Source organism: Delphinus delphis, chromosome 8 (genome assembly GCF_949987515.2).
Source record: "Delphinus delphis chromosome 8, mDelDel1.2, whole genome shotgun sequence".
Lineage (NCBI taxonomy): Eukaryota > Metazoa > Chordata > Mammalia > Artiodactyla > Delphinidae > Delphinus > Delphinus delphis.
Genome location: NC_082690.1, coordinates 80,222,497 through 80,241,384, shown reverse-complemented (window position 1 = coordinate 80,241,384; position 18,888 = coordinate 80,222,497). Strand labels below are relative to the sequence as shown.

Here is an 18,888-nt window from a genome sequence, read left to right as displayed (position 1 = left end):
CAGTAAGGAAATAGGCTAAGTCATTTCTTTCATGTATTGTCCACTCTTAGTCAAGTCATGCTTATTTAACACATTTTTTTTATGCTTTCGTAGAATTTTAACTCAGAATTTGTTCATCATTTTCCCCTGCTGGAATTTATGTGTACATCAAAGATTATGTTAGAGCTGCTAGAAATATTTGTTTCATTGATGCACTTGCCTTTGTAAGGAAATGATCCTAAAATCAACGCATACTCAATTTTTAAAGTCTAGATGCATAGAAAGATAAGGAGAAGGGAGGAAAAATAATCACCTATTATCTTACACTGAGCAATACCCACGGTTAATATTTTGTTGTTTATACTTCCCGACTTTTCTCTTAGTATATGTATGTAATTTCTTTTCTCAGCATAATTGGTTAAGACCAATCAGAATTTACTCATGGAGATAAGTCATATTTGAATAAACCCAGGCTGTTCCAGGAAGGCTTGAGTGGGTATATGGTAGGCAACCAACAGTATGTACCATAGTTCCTCTCTATCCAATTCACATCTTACCCATTTTTATTCAGTCTGTTTTGAGCCCTTTCTGCCATAAGAAGCCTTCCCTGGTCCTTATCCAAATTCCTCTTGTACTTTCTCTGCCCCTCACCATTTAGTGCTGGATTGAGTGTCTTGTTATTTTGTGCTCTAAGCGTATCAGTGCGCACCTGTCTATTCAACTCCATGGACTTTCCTCTAAGCGCAGCACTTATTGTCACACACCTCCTGCATGACCTTTGGTGACAGTGACCACATTTTTGAATTTGAAATTGAGGGAAGGGTTAAGACAAAGGATCTCCTCTTATTTTGAGTTTATTATCAGCCTATATAAAAACTAAATTCCATTGACGTCTTATGTTTAATGAATTATCCTTATTTAAAAGAAAAGAAAGGAGAAATGTTTTGGGAAAACTCAGTACTTAACTTTGCCATACCTATGGTGTTTGACTTGTAGTAGAAGGTCAATATTTGTTGGTTGATGTTAGCTGTAATTTTTTTTTTTCAGCTGTAACATATTTCCTCATATGGCTAGATATTACATGTGTTTAGTGCCAGAAGATAAATGACTAGGTTGTCAGGATAAACTTTGCTCAGGAAATGTAACTATTGCCAGGGTTTTTATTGATTTGCCTATAAATTAAAGTCTTCTGTGGGTTACTTACTATAAGAGGAAGTGAGAGACACAAAAGGGCAGTCGGGTGCCAGTGGAACTTAAGTTTCTTTGAATTGAATAAAGCTCTTTTAGTATGTGGACTAGTTCTTGATGGCCTGTAGACTGAGTTTTAGCAAGGACAAGCTTATTTTTATTTTTTTATTTATTTATTTTTTGCGGTACATGGGCCTCTCACCGTTGTGGCCTCTCCCGTTGCGGAGCACAGGCTCCGGACGTGCAGGCTCAGTGGCCATGGCCCATGGGCCCAGCTGCTCCGCGGCACGTGGGATCCCCCCGGACCGGGGCACGAACCCGCGTCCCCTGCACCGGTAGGCGGACTCTCAACCACTGCGCCACCAGGGAAGCCCAGACAAGCTTATTTTTTGTTAAGCATTACTGCTTTCATTTTTGTGCATTTAGACAGAACTATGTAATATGATATATATATGAAATAATTTTCCCCTTCTCTGTGAAGGAAGACTACATTAAAAAACCTTGGGAATAATAAGGGTTCTTAATACATGCATGTTCAAAAAATATATTTAATTTTTACATATTCTTCCAAAGTTATATGAAAGTATAAAACTCTTCCCTGGTATGTGAAGAAATAGGGTAAAACATTGTTAGTTGATTCAGGACTCTCTGCTCCACTGTGGCAGATGAAGTTTATTTAACCTTGGTGGGAAGAATGTCCAAGGAGACCTGTCAAGGATGCTAGTCAGTTGTTGGCCCTCCGTATTACCAAGAAAACAGCCACATCCTTTGGTCCTTTGAAAGTCAGTCACAAAACAACGTGGTTTTGTCTCTAGAGTTTCCATTATTTTGTTTTGATTACCTTATTTTATTTCTAAAATTTACATTCTTTAGCTATGCTGTAGGATCTTAGACAAGGCACAGAGGAAACAGAGGCTCACTTTCCTCATCTGTTTAAAAAAAAAATAACAGGAGCAGGCCCACTGCAACATGGTGGGGTAATGACAATGAAAACTGTTACCCAAATGTTAGTTTTTGTTAAGATGTACTGATACCAAATATCCCTAAATGGGAACAGTACACTTCTTGAATTCTTAATTTTTCACAGGATCCAGCAGAGTTCTGAGCCCCTAGTAGGGCCTTAAGATATAAATAAGTAGGGGCTTCCCTGGTGGCGCAGTGGTTGAGAATCTGCCTGCCAATGCAGGAGACATGGGTTCGAGCCCTGGTCTGGGAAGGTCCCACATGCCGCGGAGCAACTAGGCCCATGAGCCACAGTTACTGAGCCTGCGCGTCTGGAGCCTGTGCTCCGCAACTAGAGAGGCCGCGAGGCCGCGATAGTGAGAGGCCCGCGCGTGGCGATGAAGAGTGGCCCCCGCTTGCCACAACTGGAGAAAGCCCTCGCACAGAAACGAAGACCCAACACAGCCAAAATTAAATTAATAAATTAATAAACTCCTACCCCCAGCATCTAAAAAAAAAAAAGAAGATATAAATAGATGATTAAGGACTTATTAGAGGTACACATTATAAGTTTTTTTAAATTTTACTTTTAAAACTGTTGCAAACATTTTGGGTCCTGCTGATGTCAGATTATATTTAATAGGAGAGTGTCACTCACCTCCTGTTGGATGCTTTCCCGTGCATGGCCTTCCTGGCCCAGATCAGGTTTGAACTGGACGCGCCATCTCTGAAGGCAGAGTCAGGGCTCGTGGTTGCGTCTGTGGAACTTGGCACAGAGCGTGGCACCGTGCTGGTGCACCCCCTCGAGAGAATTTAACGGCATCGCAGGAGGGGCGGCCCAGATATGTGTGGGTCCCATCTGTGAGAGGTCGTATGCGTGGCGTGGAATGAGGATCTCTTGGGGGTGGGGACATGTAGGTGTGGAAAGAAATGGTGAGAGAGGTGAGAAGCCGTAGCCAAGGGGTAGATATACGGGGCCCAGAAGGGAAGGGTGGTGCTCACAGCCGTTCTTCTGGCAGGACTTGCCACAAGGCCAGGCCACCTGGTAACCACCTCTGCAAAGTGGCGGTGGGCATGTGAGCGGCTGGGAGGCTGTGGCTCTGTCACCTAGGGTCCAGGTCCACTCCACCAGGGGACAGAGAGATTGCCACAAGCACATCTCTCCGTTGTTGGCGTGCAGCGCGTGCTGGGGCCTGGGCCTTCCTGCTGCAGTTGCTTTGCCTCCCTCTGCTCACTCCTCACGACAGCTGCTGGAAGCTTCTGACCCCTCCTCCGCCCTCCCCTCAGCCAGCCCGTGTGTCTAGTCAGTGTGGACAGTATAGTCCTTACCCCACTGATTCTTGGCTGGAATTCCAGCCAAATGGCTACGGGGACATTTCTGTCATAGACCAGAAGAAACGTAAATCCAGGCACTTCTCAGAGACATAACACCAATTGGCATACTCTCTGTTTCACACTCGCCTCCCTTGTTGCTTTAAATTGCTTCCCAGATGAAGAAATCCCAGTCTATTCAGCGCATCTCACGAAGGTATGAACCCTCTGGCACAGGTGACCATGGACCAGTGTCCATTTAACCAGCGCTGTTCCTGCTTTCCTTCTTCTGGGAGGCGTGGCAGATAGAAAATATCATGTAGCATATGCACTAAGAATCGAGGATATAATTGAAAACTCTAGCTTCCCCTAAAAGGAGCCCCTAATGTATATCCATGGTCCTTATGAATAAAAATGCACACAAAACAGACTCATAAAGACATATACGCTGAGCCACTTGTATCCTGTTTCCTGGAATGGTTCCAAATCCGAAGGGAGCGTGAGGCTAATGGATCAGTTTCCCTTTCCTCCACCTTTTCTCTGTCTCTTCCCTCTCCATCTCTGCTTCTGGGACTGTTTTAACAAGCAGAATAAATAGGAGTTGCCTTGAGATAGACTGTGTCCCCATTTGAAGTCCTGCTAGACTTGTTTTAATTCTGTACGATTGTGTGCACGACCAAGCGTGTGTTGAGATAACACTGTTGACCCGGGAGACTGGTGTTCTCATGTTCAAGGTCCATCCCACTTCCTTAAGAAAATATACTACCAGAACAGGTTAAGAGAGAAAATTGTTGCCATTGCACTTTCAAATCAAGCCCAAGTAGTTCTGTCCCGTTAGGAGAGCAGAGGGGAGTGGGGGAGTAGCAATGAAACAAGAGGAGAAAACATGCAGAAAAGCGAAGTCAGCTTTCCCCACACCTTAAATAGCAGTGTTACCTTTTTTGAATCCAGAGTCTTATACTGGGGTTTAGTTGAGGCATTACAGCAAATACTGAGTGTCTGTTTCATCTAAGGTCCCACACAAGAGGATCCAAAATGAATATGACCTAGTCACTGCCCATAAGGCACCTGTAATACAGATGAAGGAGTTGCAACAAGTTCATAGTAACCAGAGGCAAAATAAGATGCACCCGACAAGAGAGCTGCGTCTAAGATAACCTGTGGAATCCAAGAAAGGGTATATCCTAATAGTTCCACACTGTTGGTAGCATCCAGCTTGCAATAATGATGAATAAGGTTTCAGCTGGCAGAGACTGGAGTGGAGGTATTTCAGACGAAGGCAGTGCCATGAGTGAGCAAAGAGTCCGAGGTGGGAAAGCAGGGTGTCCTAAAACGTAGGACACAAGGAACATTCGGGAATAAGGTGAAAAGGGGAGAGGATCATCCTGAAGGTCTAGCTAATTCAGTGGGAAAAAAAGCCTTTGGGAAAATGCTCAGAGTTGTGCGTTTTAAGATTTAGATCTCACAGTATTATAATGAAGTGGTTTGAGGCAGGAGTCTTGTGGAGGTTCATGGCAAGAATCCAAGAAGAAGAAAATGAGGGTCTAGACTTAGGTGGCAGGAGGAGGAGTAAAAGAGTGGATGGATGGAGACTTTGCATGAGGTTGCCTGTGGGCTTTGGAGACTGAAGAGCTACGGGACGCAGAAGGGTAGGCAGTGATGCGGGGGACCGCCCCCCTTTAGCAGGCAGAACATGGTACCACTTTTCACTCTTCTGTTCTCACCCTGATGAGTTTTTTCTTTAGGGCTTCACAGTCATTGGAAGAATAGTAAAAGATATAAATATCATTATTTACCACATTAAAAGAGTTTTCTGGAGCCAGCCAGTAGGTCTTCATGAAGTGAGACGCTGAGAAAACTGTTGGGTGTAGCGCATACAAATGGCAGGCCTAGACTGGGGAGGAGCTGCCCTTTGCTAGTAGAGGGCCATGGGGGACAAGTTCTTCCTCGGGATCAGCCATCTCTTTTTCTTTGGGAGTTGCTAAAAAAGCACAGTGGAGACTGTTCTGTACCCTAAATAGAGTCAGAGTGAGTTTAGGGCATGCCACCCGCCACCCTTAGCCACCCAGGGATCCCATCTTCCCCCGTTTCCCGTTGGTCATCTTTGGCTGTGGGGAAATTCCTCCATAATTGCAGTTCGGCGCTCCTAATGCCGTAGTCCCTGCTGTGAGCACTGGTCTGCTGGGTGAGAGCTGTTGCTCCTCAAACCAGGCTATTAACTTGCCCAGGTCCCCTTTGTTTCACCTTCTGGGAATTATTTCCCAGCCTCTTGGTGACACACCAGAGGCATCGAGTTGCAGAAGGACGCGGATAATCACTGGAGCCAGTCAGGCGAGAACTGGAATGCTGGCTCCCCCGCTTACCTGCTGTGTGACTTCTGCCAAGTCACCTAACCTCTCAGGGACTCTGTCAGGAGATGATTAAAAGGAAAGAATGTAAACCACCTAGCTCAGCGCCTGCAACTGCTCTGGGCACATGACATGGTAGGTTTTTTTCTCCCAGAGATTTTGGGACTTTGTCCCTAACCCTGTTCTTTATTCACTTTGCTCTCTCCTGGATCTGAGTTTTTGGACATGAAGCATCCCCAGGGTCTACCATAAGAAGTACTGGGTCATAAAATCAGCAAAATGTAAAGAGGCTTGGGAGGGTGCAGTTGCTGAAGCTGCAGAGGCTTTACGGGGCTGCCGTGTTTATTATTCATTAACCCAGGAGCTAGGTAAACATGGGTAGATGCATTCCTGAAGGCTCCACCTGATCTGTTTACTCTCCTAAGGAACGAAGTAATCAGAGTGGTGTGAGCCCCACCTCGCTCAGCATTATCACCGCCCCCGCCCGAATCCTAGCCCTGTAGGCTTCTCCGGAGAGCAGGCCTGGAGTGCAGGATAAGTCACGTGCACAGCCCATTTGGTCATTTCTCTGAACTGTAAGTAGTGTAGAAAGAAAGGATGCTTTTGGAAGTCAGGCTCCTTTAGTTTTCCCAGGCTTATCAAGAGGCAGATCATTGGGAAAAGGGAGTAAATGTTTTGGCTCATGTGGCTCAACACTGTTTTCTGTTGACAAGTAAAGGTAATCAGGTGTTCTGTGCTGTGCCACTGCCTTTGTCACCTTGTAAAATCCTCTTTTCATGAGCCCTAGTACAATAGACTGAACTCCTCAGGAAAGCCCATAGATAGGGGGACATTCAAAAGTAAGAGAGGAAAGCACAAGAATACTATGACACCCTTGGTCTGTTTACAGTGTTCATTTTTTGGTGGACTTGAGCTTCTTAAGGCTGGTCTTTCAGATAACAGAGTCACGTGACTACTTGCTGCCCTGGGGGGAAGGAGGCTATTGTTCCTTCTAGTCCTTATGGTCCAATTTGATCTTATAAAATGTGACCTTTTTTGTTTTGTTTTTTTGCGGTACACGGGCCTCTCACTGTTGTGGCCTCTCCCGTTGCGGAGCACAGGCTCCAGACGCGCAGGCTCAGCGGCCATGGCTCACCGGCCCAGCCGCTCCGCGGCATGTGGGATCTTCCCAGACCGGGGCATGAACCCGTGTCCCCTGCATCGGCAGGCGGACTCGCAACCACCGCGCCACCAGGGAAGCCCTAAAATGTGACGTTTTAAACACTGCATTACAGCTATGAGCATTATCAGTTGAATGTAATTAGTGAGTCTGGGGTGTAGAAATCCCCTTGAGAGGCCTTGTACTAAGCCTGCACTAAGGTAGACTATAGGATGCTATCTGTTTTCAAGGAGGAAATGCTGAGAATGCAGTTTCTGACTAATGGGTTGACACACTGGTAGGTGGTGACAGAATTGTGAGATACACACTCTGTTCTTGGAAGCTTTTGTACTTGGCCTATAAAACTTATGTGCTAGAAACAGCCAGTAGAAGGTAGCCTGTTTAGTTATGCCCTCCAAGAATCCACACGTAAGGCATGTTGGTAAGAACTGACATTTTCTAGGGAAGTCACACTGGAGTCGGGGATTTAAGGGGTGAAGATGAGGTTGTGAGGTGAAGCATTTAAAGACATAGTGGTCAAGCTGGCTAGTCTAGAGCCCAGAGGATTTGCTGAGGAGGAATAGTTTTAAATAGAAGTGTTGAAAAGTCTTAACACCATCTTCTGCGGTCCCTCATTTTACATATGGTGGACCCCATGAGGTGAAAGGCCGTGAGGCTGATGGTGAAGAGTAAGCTGTTGTGAGCCTGGGTTGAGGGATGCCCTTGAAGGGCACGCAGTTTAGAGCTCAGGTGCTAGGGTGCCTTGTGAGAAACAAAGTCGTGCACGGTGAGAGGGCTTTCTAGGGAGAATTTAGTTTAGGGGCATGAACCCTGTGTTAAACCTGTAGTGTTGCCTGAGAATCCAGCCTGGTTGTCCTTGCAATTGAAGAAATAATTCTACACACTCACTCTTGGTTTCTGAGTCCTCTTTCACTTTCCCATTCCCTGCAACACACACACACATCTTCAGTACACATTTCTGTGTTAATGCTTAGTTAGTAAGGATCAAGTATTATCCTTTCCAGGGCTATTTGCATTTTAACTGGGACAAAAACTTCAAGAGAAAATAATGCATCTAAAAAATAGAGTTTCAGATCTCTGTGACTTCAAGTTTTAGGGAGGGTAAAGGAGCCCTCCTTATGTCCCTAAAATCAGGGTGTCTAAGAAGAACAGATTGAAGTGGGGGGACTTGAAGCCTAAGGAGAGGATGTTCCTCTGCCTGGAGCTGAATAGGTGCTCATGTTTGTTAATCAGTGAACGAAACTTTTTAGTGAATGAATGAATTGCTGAATAAGGCTCAGGAGGGCAGGGTGCTTACAGAAAGAAGAGATTGCTGAATAAGGCTCAGGAGGGCAGGGTGCTTACAGAAAGAAGAGAAAGGACAATGGAAATTAGACTCTTTCGAGGAGGAATTAATATGACTTGATGACTATGATCCCAAGACATGATGGGGAGAAAGCCTTTAAAAAGAAATCATGCATACAGAATCTCATTGCTTGGGAGAGTTCCCCTGATGGAACCAGGAAGCTGGAACAGTCCTATGTTTAATCATCGGGGCACGCAACTATCATTTTTAAGTCAATACAGTTGACCCTTGAATAACATGGGGGTTAATCCACTGATAATTTATCATCACCCCCACTCCCACCCCTTATCCAAGGTTCTTCCACGTCCACGGATTCCGCCAACCTTGGACTGTGTGGCACAGTAGTATTTACTATTGGAAAAGATCTGCGTGGATGTGAACCCATGCCGCTCAAACCCGCTGTTATTCAAGGGTCAACTGTACTTGAAAACCTGCCTCCAGTTCACCTCTTTACAAGTCACTCATACGAGTTGCAGTCCTGCTTCCTGCTTCTTCTCCCTAAAGTTCTCTGTCCAACTTTTCCTCCCGTGTCTGAGTGTCTGGGAAAACGGGAGAAAAAGTGGGGCTCAGGATGAATTGCGTGCTCCTTCCTTACAAAAGGGCCCAAGGACTTCTTATCCTTTTCTTACTCCACTCTTACTCGCACTTAAATTTGTCACTTTGAAATTTCTTTAGGAAAACATTTGTCTTTAAAAAAAAAATGCCTTTGTTTGGGAAGTTATGCTTACAGTGACTTTCACTTTTTGCCTCTCTTTTGCACGGAATATGCTGCCCTTGGTTATGGAGAGATAACAGGCTCTCCTTGTCTCCCGAAGGCATTCATTCCTCCTTGACAGACTGATGTGCTCTGATCTGTATAAAACTCCTGCCTGCTGCCCAGTGCTCTGTATTTATGAGGCACTTGGAAAACACCGCAAGCGGCAGAGAGTGACCATGAATAGCAAACTTAATTTGGTCCAATATGTTTTGGCTTGCTTGACCTCACCAGAATAAAAATGTGCCTGTTTAAATTATTGTATTGAAGTTAAAAAAAAAATTCTAGAGGCATTTATCTCATTGGAAGAACTTTGGGATTGCTTTAGCAGAGGTTTAAGTCCATGTTTAATGTCAGAGAGACTAGAGAGATGTTTAATGTAGAGCTTCAATAGCAGACTGGGTCATTGTGAGTTATGAATTTTAAGAGTCTGAATTACTATTTTTCTCTTGCTACTTTTTTTTTTCTCCTAGACGACTGGCTGGCAACGACCTTTCTTTTATCCACCCAAAGGCCTTGTCGGGGTTGAAAGAACTCAAAGTTCTGTAAGTAATGCAATTTTAGAGTTTCACAGCTGGCTGTGTATTTTCTTTCTGCGTAGTCAACATGCTCGGAGCTAGATTAAGCACAGTTTCTTTTAGTTCAGGATTAAAAGATTTAAGGAGTGGCCAATGGGTAGTGTGGGAGGCTAGAGGCTGATTTAGGCAACCTTGGGTCTAGATAACAAAAGTTAACGTCGAAATAACAGGCACTCTGACCTCTGGTGCATTACAGTTGAATGTTAGGCTTTTTGTGTGGCTAATGCATTGAATCAAAATCATATTTAAGCTTCACTGGTAAGGTTTTGTTTCTACTTCTTTTATAGCTATAAGAACTTTGCATGAACTGACCCTAAAGGGAAAATGGCTTACAAGAGCTCCAGATGTAAAATCATTTTAGAGCTAAAGGGAATTGAGATGCCTGTCATTTACATAGCCTGCGAGAGATCAAGAAATAAATTCCTGGCAGCGGTCAGGAACTGGCAGATTGGGGAGCCGGTAAACTGACTGCCGGCCCCACCTTGCCACTGCCCCGCTGGGTGACCATCTGTAAGTCACTAGACCTCTCTGGTTCAGTGAGTTAGACGGGCCCTTTTCCATTCCATTCTGTGGTGATGATTCTTGTCAGGCAGTCATTTTATTAATATGACCAGGAAGGACATTAGGCAAAAACTAGTAAAGACTTCATGTTCATTACTGATCTGTATCTCCATTCTCCAGGTCGGAGACTATTAGATAATTAAAGCTTATTTCTGCCCTGGCCCTGCATTCACTGGGGACATGGCCACTGAAAGAGCTCAGGGTCTGCTGTCCTCTTGATAAAATTGTCTTTCTCCAATGTGCACGTTTCTGGGCTGTGCCTTATTTCAATTTGAAAAGGCATTAGGGATTCTAGTGGGTTTGCTTGCTATACCTCCCAGTTAACTTGTTATACCTCCCAGTTAACACTAATGGTACCTTGGGTGATGAATATTAATTAGGGTGCCTTAATTCCTGAGAATGAAACAATCCTGGATGACCCAGCAGGTCTGTGTTAGGAGATGGCTTGGGACAGTGGCCTAGGTTTCATTTCTGGCTTTATGACAAATGCCTCTTGCTCTCTGGCAACTCTCTTATCTTGGGTGCTTTCCACCTTGACTCCTGATCCTTTTTTTTGCGATTGGAAAGATGTTTTTGGAAAGAAATTGTTCTAAATTCTTCTAAGAAAAAATGGTCATAATTGCTTCTTATTCACTAACCCAAAATTTCCTTCCAGAACTCTCCAGAACAACCAGTTGAAAACAGTACCCAGTGAAGCCATTCGAGGACTGAGTGCTCTGCAGTCTTTGTAAGTAACTTTTTGGTTTGCTGCATTCTTGAATCATTAGGAGAACACTCTGGCTACTACATAGGTAAAGAACTGGAATCCTAGGGAAAGAAGACATGTATCCTCTCATCTGGGATAAAAATGGGGATGGCTAGTTGCTGTTACTGAAATGTCCATTGGAATATTCTGTCTCAAAGGCTGGGAGAAAGCTACAAGCTTGCATGTAGCAGGCGATTACACCCTCTTTGGAATCAGAGTTATGTGTGTACAGGAGTTCCAGAGTCTTGTGCCATGACGCTCAAGAAACAGCCAGAGAGGTTGCTGTTTCAGGTGGTAATGATGATCAGAGCAAATTAGTTATGGACCCTCATCTGTGGATGTTGAGCAGTCATCAGGGATGGTGACTTAATCGCCTGTGCTGTCTTTTTCTCAGGTTTTTTTTTGAGGAAAGTTTGGTTTGATGTGGAATGTTCAAAATTTTAGCTCTTGAACAGCAAGGTCCTACTGTATAGCACAGGGAACTATGTTCAGTATCCTATAATAACTATAATGGAAAAGAATATGATATATACACACACACACACACACACACACACACACACACACACACACACACATATATGTAAAACTGAATCACTTTGTTGTACACCAGAAACTAACACAACATTGTAAATCAAGTATACTTAAATTACAAAAAAGATCTCAGCTCTTGGTTTTTACCATGTTTAGCCACTATTTTCAAAAGCTTTTTCGCATAGCACTTCACTTTATTCTTGTTTGAATTCTTTCCCATATAAACGTATGTATATATTAATATGTATATGAACCTGGAGAATGGGGGTCATTGCCTCCATGGTTTAGCTATGCACACCCCGCTTCCCCCTAGAGTGGGGGGATCAGGTAAGCAGCAGTAGTATCACAGGAACCATGCAAACCCACAGAAGATTCTAAAGAAACAACCATTTTTATGTTAAATAAACAGATATTTGTTCATGACTAGACTGCGTGTTGTGGACTAGTGTTGTCAGGGCTCCCCATCCCTGGGTTAGAAGATCCAGCTTCTCTGTCTTCAGGGGCTCGGTTTTAGAAAAGGTTGAGAAGCACTGAACTGAAGCATGTGGTTATTGTAATCTTTCGCCAAGATTAAGAGAAGCCCTTTGCATATTTATCTGTCAGAATGTTTACATTGCTCTCAAAAGAAGTTCAGATAAATTCAGATTAATTAGAATTCTGAAACAGGCCTGTCTGGTTTTGCATCCCCACTCTGCCACTTGTTATCTGTTAGCTGGTTTGGGGCACGTTATTTAAAATTCTCTGTGCAGTAGTTTGCTTATTACCTACCATGTACTTTAATTCATGAAAAGCACTTTTAATGGTATCTGACATGTAGTAAGTGCTCAATAAACATTTGTTTATTAATATTAATAATGATGACTGTTTTATCTGTTCTTTCTTTTGATTATTAGATTACCCAATTTGCCTAACTAGGCAAAGTAATGAAAGTAATGAAAGTCTGAAAGTAATGAAAAAGTATTCTTTAAAACAAGCAATTTCATTAGTTTCTTATTCTACTACAGTGATGAACACAAATGTGCATTGCCTCAGTTCATGTCCTAACACTAAATACAGTGGGACTAGGGCCTAGTTTCTCAAAGTGTGGCACTTGGCCCGCCCTCAACAAAATCACTAGGGGGATATTGTTAGAATGCAGATTCCTAGGCCACATCCTAGGAGTCATGATACTCTCTCTTTAAAGGTAGGGTCCAAGAAGCTGTAGTTTAAAAAATTTCCCCAGATCATCCTCATGGATACAGAAGTTCTGAGAATCACTGAATGAAAAACTGTAATAGTTATCACACTTAGGTGTTTATAATTTTAATTATAAAATTAGGGTATAACCACATCACATATTTGTGTACTAATCTGTCCCATAAATTTTTTTTTATTGCCCTTGGAAATAACTGTAAAGGTAAGCATTTGTAGAGATGCACATGAGCTAGAGAAGACATAGGTGAAAGTGACTGACCGGCTTGTCCCTTCCACTCGCTGATATAAAACCATTTATAACTGCACCAAAAGCACATCACTGGAAATTGTAAATTATGGATTACCTTTGATTTTAGATTAGATAATCAGGTAGTTAATGGGCAGTAATATGAAAATGAAAATATGTACTAATAAAGCATAGCATATGCTGTAAAGGTTAAACTTTAAAATGTATCTACTATCATAAAAAGGAGTATCTGGGGTATTGGCCATTTAAGTTCTGGTTTCAATGTAAGTTTATTTTAAGGTAGATACTTGTTAAGTAGCTCATTTCACCAACTGCCGAGTTATGGAACATAAGGATTCATTATCTGCCATCACTAATTGAATGGGATTCCACAGAGACTATTTCAGGGAATAGATTGGAATGAGTTCCTTTAAAGAAAGGTGATTTCGCTGCCTCTGCACCATTTCTAACCTTGGACGGATGTACACAGAAGGAGCCATCTTACCTCCCTTGGATCTGAAGTCATTAGATACTTTAAATAGTTCTCTTTTTCTTTTGCTTCTTCAGAATTTGTTTTCCTTCAAAACCTTCATACAGAATTGTTCTTATTTCCCAAGACTTAATGATCAAAATATTCAATCATTTTGTCTTGTTGGAAGGCTGAAAAAGAGAAGGCTAAAATCTTTGAACATTAGAAAAATTACCAAGAAAACATACAAATAGGTTTTTTTCTAACTTGTGGTCCATAAGTACTCTAAAGTACACATGGTATTTTTGATCATTTAGATGGGAAAAAAATTTGAAAAAGAATAGATACATGTATATGTATAACTGGATCACTTTGCTGTATACCTGAAACTAACACAACAGTGTTAATCAACTGTACTCCCATATAAAATAAAAAGTTAAAAAAAAATAAAGTATTTTCACAAAAATCATAGGTATCTTCCTCTAAAATAATGTTTTAAACAAGCATACTGTGCTCATCACTCACTGAGTACAGTGCATTGTTTAAATTATCTCCCAGATTGGGATGGGAGGGAGGTAGGGGTAAGGAGAGGAGTCAAACTACTTTTTTAATAAAGGCACTGGGATTTTTTTATATGTATCAGAAATATAAGGAGCTATGTGCCAGGCCTGTTTTATTTAAGAAGGAAATGTTCATGGGTTTGTTAGCATAGTGGGTGCAGTGGTCAAGTTGGATACAATTGAAATTCTGTCCTGGTGTAAAACAGTGTTATCAACACTTGAGTCAGTTTGCAAATCTGATCTTCAGACCTGAATTACATGAAAGATTTCCTTGTGGTTTTGAAATAGTACTCAAAAGGAGCAAAGTTCATTAGGGCTTGAAATTGATCAGAAGTGGTTTGATGCAAATGGGTGATGATGGCTATAAAATCTGAAAGTAAATTGTATATATTAATAAAAAGCTAACCTAACAACCTTCCACGAAGCCTTGAAAATGGCTAAAGCGTTACCTGAGCAGGATATTAAAATGACATGTCAGAATTTGATCCACTAGAATTTTTTTCTTTATAGTTGTTCACACTTATATTGACTATTAAAGGATTTCAAAGACTAAATTTCCTAGGTTTTCTACCGTAACAGAATCTAAGTATTTTGAACTTGAAACTGGTAACAGAATATAATACTATAATGTCTACATTATTGGTAAGTGAGGAGTAGAGAGAAAAAGGGTGAGCTTTTGATTACACAGAACAAGTGTTTATGATAACATAGACATTCATCAGTAAATAGCTGCATTTAAAATTGTTACTGTAATTTCACTTACGTCAAGAGAAAAAAGTATGTGAGTCTTAGTAAGATATAAAACAGGCTTTTGAGGATAGGGAAAAGAAGCACATTTTAAAGACGAAAATAGTAAGGGAATTTAGTTAATACATTGTTAACTGTTTAACAACTCAAGTGCACTTAAATAAAGTAATAGTTATCTCTTGCCAAATGAAGTTGAAATGGTAAAATAACTTAAGCCACATAATCTCTTCACTTTGTGAGATATCTAATGCCATTTACTGCCCCTACTGAAAGAATCAGTTACAGGATTTTGTTTTTTGGTCTGTTAGTTAGGATGAATTTTAATAGTGTAGGTCATTGGTACAAAGCCATGCCTTCTAAGACCATTTCTCTGTGAAACATTGATCTCAGTGTAAGTGCAAACTCATTACATTTATGGGTGTGCCACCAACACCCACATGTGGATTGAGGTGTAAGGATTAACCATTTGAGTCACCACAAATCCTTTTTCTCATTAACTTTTTATTTAAGGGTTCCATTTCCCCAGATTTCTTCCTTTTGATCTCTTACGTATGGCTGACTTTACAATTTGGGGAAATTTTTAAAAGAGGAAATTGTGTCTGTGCACTTTTTGTTGTATTATTATTTTGCATAGAAGGTAGTTTCATTACTATCTTAGCTCAGAACTCACCTGGTTATCTTGCTAAGTTAAGACCACCCCTTTTCTTTGGTGGGGTGTAGCACAGAATTCTGCAGGAGCCTAAATGGTGTATATAATACTGGATTTATGTTAAAAAAGGTCTAGAAGGGACTTCCCTGGTGGCACAGTGGTTAAAAGTCCGCCTGCCAACGCAGGGGACACGGGTTCGATCCCTGGTCCGGGAGGATCCCACATGCCGCAGGGCAGCTGAGCCCGTGCGCCACAACTACTGAGCCTGCACTCTAGAGCCCGTGAGCCACAACTACTGAGCCCACGTGCCACAGCTACTGAAGGCCGTGCACCTAGAGCCCGGGCTCTGCAGCAAGAGAAAACACTGCAATGAGAAGCCTGTGCACCACAACGCAGAGTAGACCCTGCTCGCTGCAACTAGAGAAAGCCTGTGTGCAGCAACGAAGACCCGACACAACCAAGATAGATAGATAGATAGATAAGTAAATAAATAAAGTCTAGACAACTTTTCTTATTATAGTTTTTTGCCACATCTTTTTTTCTTCCTGTTTTATTGAAATGATTGACATATAGTGCTGTATAAGTTTAAGGTGTACAGCATAATTTTTTGACTTATGTACATCATGAAATAATTACCACAATAAATTTAGTGAAAATACATCATCTCATACAGATACTTAAAGAAATAGAAAAAAAATTTTTTTTTTCCTTTTGATGAGAGCTCAGGATTTATTCTCTTAACAGCATTTATATATAACATTCAGCAGTGTTAATTATATCTATCATGTTGTGCATTACATCCCTAGTACTTATTTACCTTATACTGGATGTACATCTTAATGAAACACATATAGAGAGGACTTAATGTCAGTGGAGTGTTGTGTGTGTATGTGTGGGGAGCACTGCTCATTATTTTCTACAGTGTGAATGAACATTATCCTCACTCTTATAACATGAGCAATTTAAACTTTTAAACTGTTGTGACACAGAGAAACTGGGGAGGGATTTCAATTTGTGCTTAAAATACAATCTAAATCCTCACCTGATCTAATGGGGCTCTGTGTCATCTGGTCCCCATTTGCATCCACATCTGTGTCTCCCTGGACCCTCCACTCTCTTCCTCCTGTGTTCTAGTCACTCAGACCTTCTGGGAGTTGCTGGGACCACACCCAGTTGGTTTCTGCTACTGAGTCTCTGCCCTCACTGTTTCCGTTGCCTCAAACACTCCTTGCCCAGCTTCCTTTGCCACCTGCTCTGGATCTCAGTTTAATGGCACCTTCTTAGAGATGCTTTTCCTGACCAATACATTGTAAGAAGCTACCCTCCCCCTCAGCCCCTGCTAATCCTGATCTCAGTACCCTGTTTATTTACTTCATAGCACTTTTTAAGCACTCTGCAGTCATTTTTCAGTCTGTTAGTTATATTGTGGGTCAGTCTCCTCATTACTGTCGTGTTCACCATTTTTACCTTTTGTACCTAACAAGATTCTCAGTTTACACGAGTTGAATGAATTGCAGATAGATTAGGTACGTGTAGAATTTAATTGCATGATTTAGTTACATTATATGGTTAATTGTATGATTATATTTCAGCTCCACATTATTTATAGAAAATGTCCAGATGTGTGAATGTGAAATAAATGTCCTTAACTCCCTCCGCCTCAACAAAATGTCTCTCTCTTCCTAAGTAGAAGTTCCTTGAGGCTGTGAAGCGTGTGCGTGTGTATGTGTGTATGTGTGTGTGTGCTTGAACACACTGCCATCTACTCATTAAAGAAAATCTGCTAAGCAGCTCTGTAGCCAGTCCTTTGCCAGTCTGTTATATAAAGGATGCCTGTCTCTTCTCAGGGTTAGGTAGGTTCTAGAAAGTACAAGGAATAAACAAACCTAAAACTGTTTGTTTCTAAGTGGATTCTTAAGGCAGCTGCTCAGTTTCTGAAGCTCTCCACTTTTTAGTGCTCTTCAAGTTATCCTGACTATCAAACAGAAGGCTTCCATCAGATCCTTACCGGAACCAAGGGTCTTTGACCTCGGCCAATCTGCCTCTGGAAAGGAGACTGCATTTGGGGCTAGGGCAGTTAGTTGGGAGCGGGGGCTCAGCACTTGCATGGAGGGAAAAGAGACACTTATGGCAGGATACGAAGCTGGAGCAGCACAGGGAAACAGGAGGCACGAAAAGCACTCTGAAGTCAGAATTTCCTGAACTTGAAGACTGCCAAAGTTGATTTCTTTAAAAAATGGGCTGCTGGGCTTCCCTGGTGGCACAGTGGTTGAGAATCCGCCTGCCAATGCAGGGGACACGGGTTCGCATCCCGGCCCGGGAAGATCCCACATGCCGCGGAGCGGCTGGGCCCGTGAGCCATGGCCGCTGAGCCTGCGCGTCCGGAGCCTGTGCTCCGCAATGGGAGAGGCCACAACAGTGAGAGGCCTAAGTACTGCTAAAAAAAAAAAAAAAAAGACTGCCGTTTTGACCTTGCACCTGTTTTCTAGTGTTCCCTAATTTTCACCAAGAGATCCAAGCCTGTGAGATATGGATTTAAATAGTGAAGTTATATCAACAAGGTATTTGCGAAGAAAGTTGTGATTTGCCTGGTGCATACGGTTCCTCACCATATTAATACTAGCTTGTCATTTTGGCGAAAAGCAGTTATTCCAACAATTGCGCCTGGTTGTGTCAAAACTAACATTTAGGACTTGGTTTCTCAGATTTTCAGATGGGGATTTAATTTTTAAGTATGGGTAATCCTATTAGTAAGGTGTCCTTAATTCCAAAATTTTGGGGAAAATCTAAGAAACTCTAAAGCCACAATAATGTTGATTGGAGGAGCTGTTTAATTTTTTCCTAGGGACAGTTTGCCCTTTTCTTAATATCTGTTAATTTTGACAAACTAATTTTTCAGATGTACTTAGGCCTAAGAGAAGAGGAGAGGGTTGCTTTGCCAGTGCGTGACACACACACACACACACACACATACATATATATATATATATATATATATTTTTTTTTTTTTTTTTTTTGCCGTACGCGGGCCTCTCACTGCTGTGGTCTCTCCTGTTGCGGAGCACAGGCTCCGGACGCGCAGGCTCAGTGGCCATGGCTCACGGGCCCAGCCGCTCCGTGGCATGTGGGATCTTCCCAGACCGGGGCACGAACCCGGTCCCCTGCATCGGCAGGCGGACTCTCAACCACTGCGCCACCGGGGAAGCCTGACACTTATATTTTAAATTGCCTGGTGGTAATAAGGATTGTTGAGAATCTATTGAAATGGTTTGTTGCTGTAGAAAAAAATTGTAAGTATGTTCTTACTCTTTCCCCTTTGGTACCAAGTCAGAATAGCAATTAAATTTAATATCAAATATTAGTTATAAAACTGTAAGTAAAATAGATTATTTGGTCAGCTTAGTTTTTTCTTGTTGTTTTTCTATATTTTTGATAAGTACATTCTGCAACATAAAATTCGCACTTGAGCTCTGAGGGTTTCTTTCTTTCTTTAATATATCATTCTGCCATACAGTTGTGCTTAGCCAAGGATTCAGATTTGTATGCATCTCTTTGTTATGAAGGAAGGGAGACACCTGAGTTCCATATGCTGGTCTTGG

General features: G+C 42.1%; 1 protein-coding gene across 2 annotated transcripts in view; it reads left to right on the top strand.

Moving 5' to 3' along the window:
- Positions 1-18,888, top strand: part of LGR4 (leucine rich repeat containing G protein-coupled receptor 4) — a 97,323-nt gene that overhangs the window by 60,237 nt on the left and 18,198 nt on the right. For both annotated transcript variants that reach the window (XM_060018629.2, XM_060018628.2), the window contains exons 3-4: positions 9,500-9,571; positions 10,821-10,892. In XM_060018629.2, the coding sequence (XP_059874612.1) occupies positions 9,500-9,571; positions 10,821-10,892 (144 nt within the window). The remainder of the gene's footprint in view (positions 1-9,499; positions 9,572-10,820; positions 10,893-18,888) is intronic.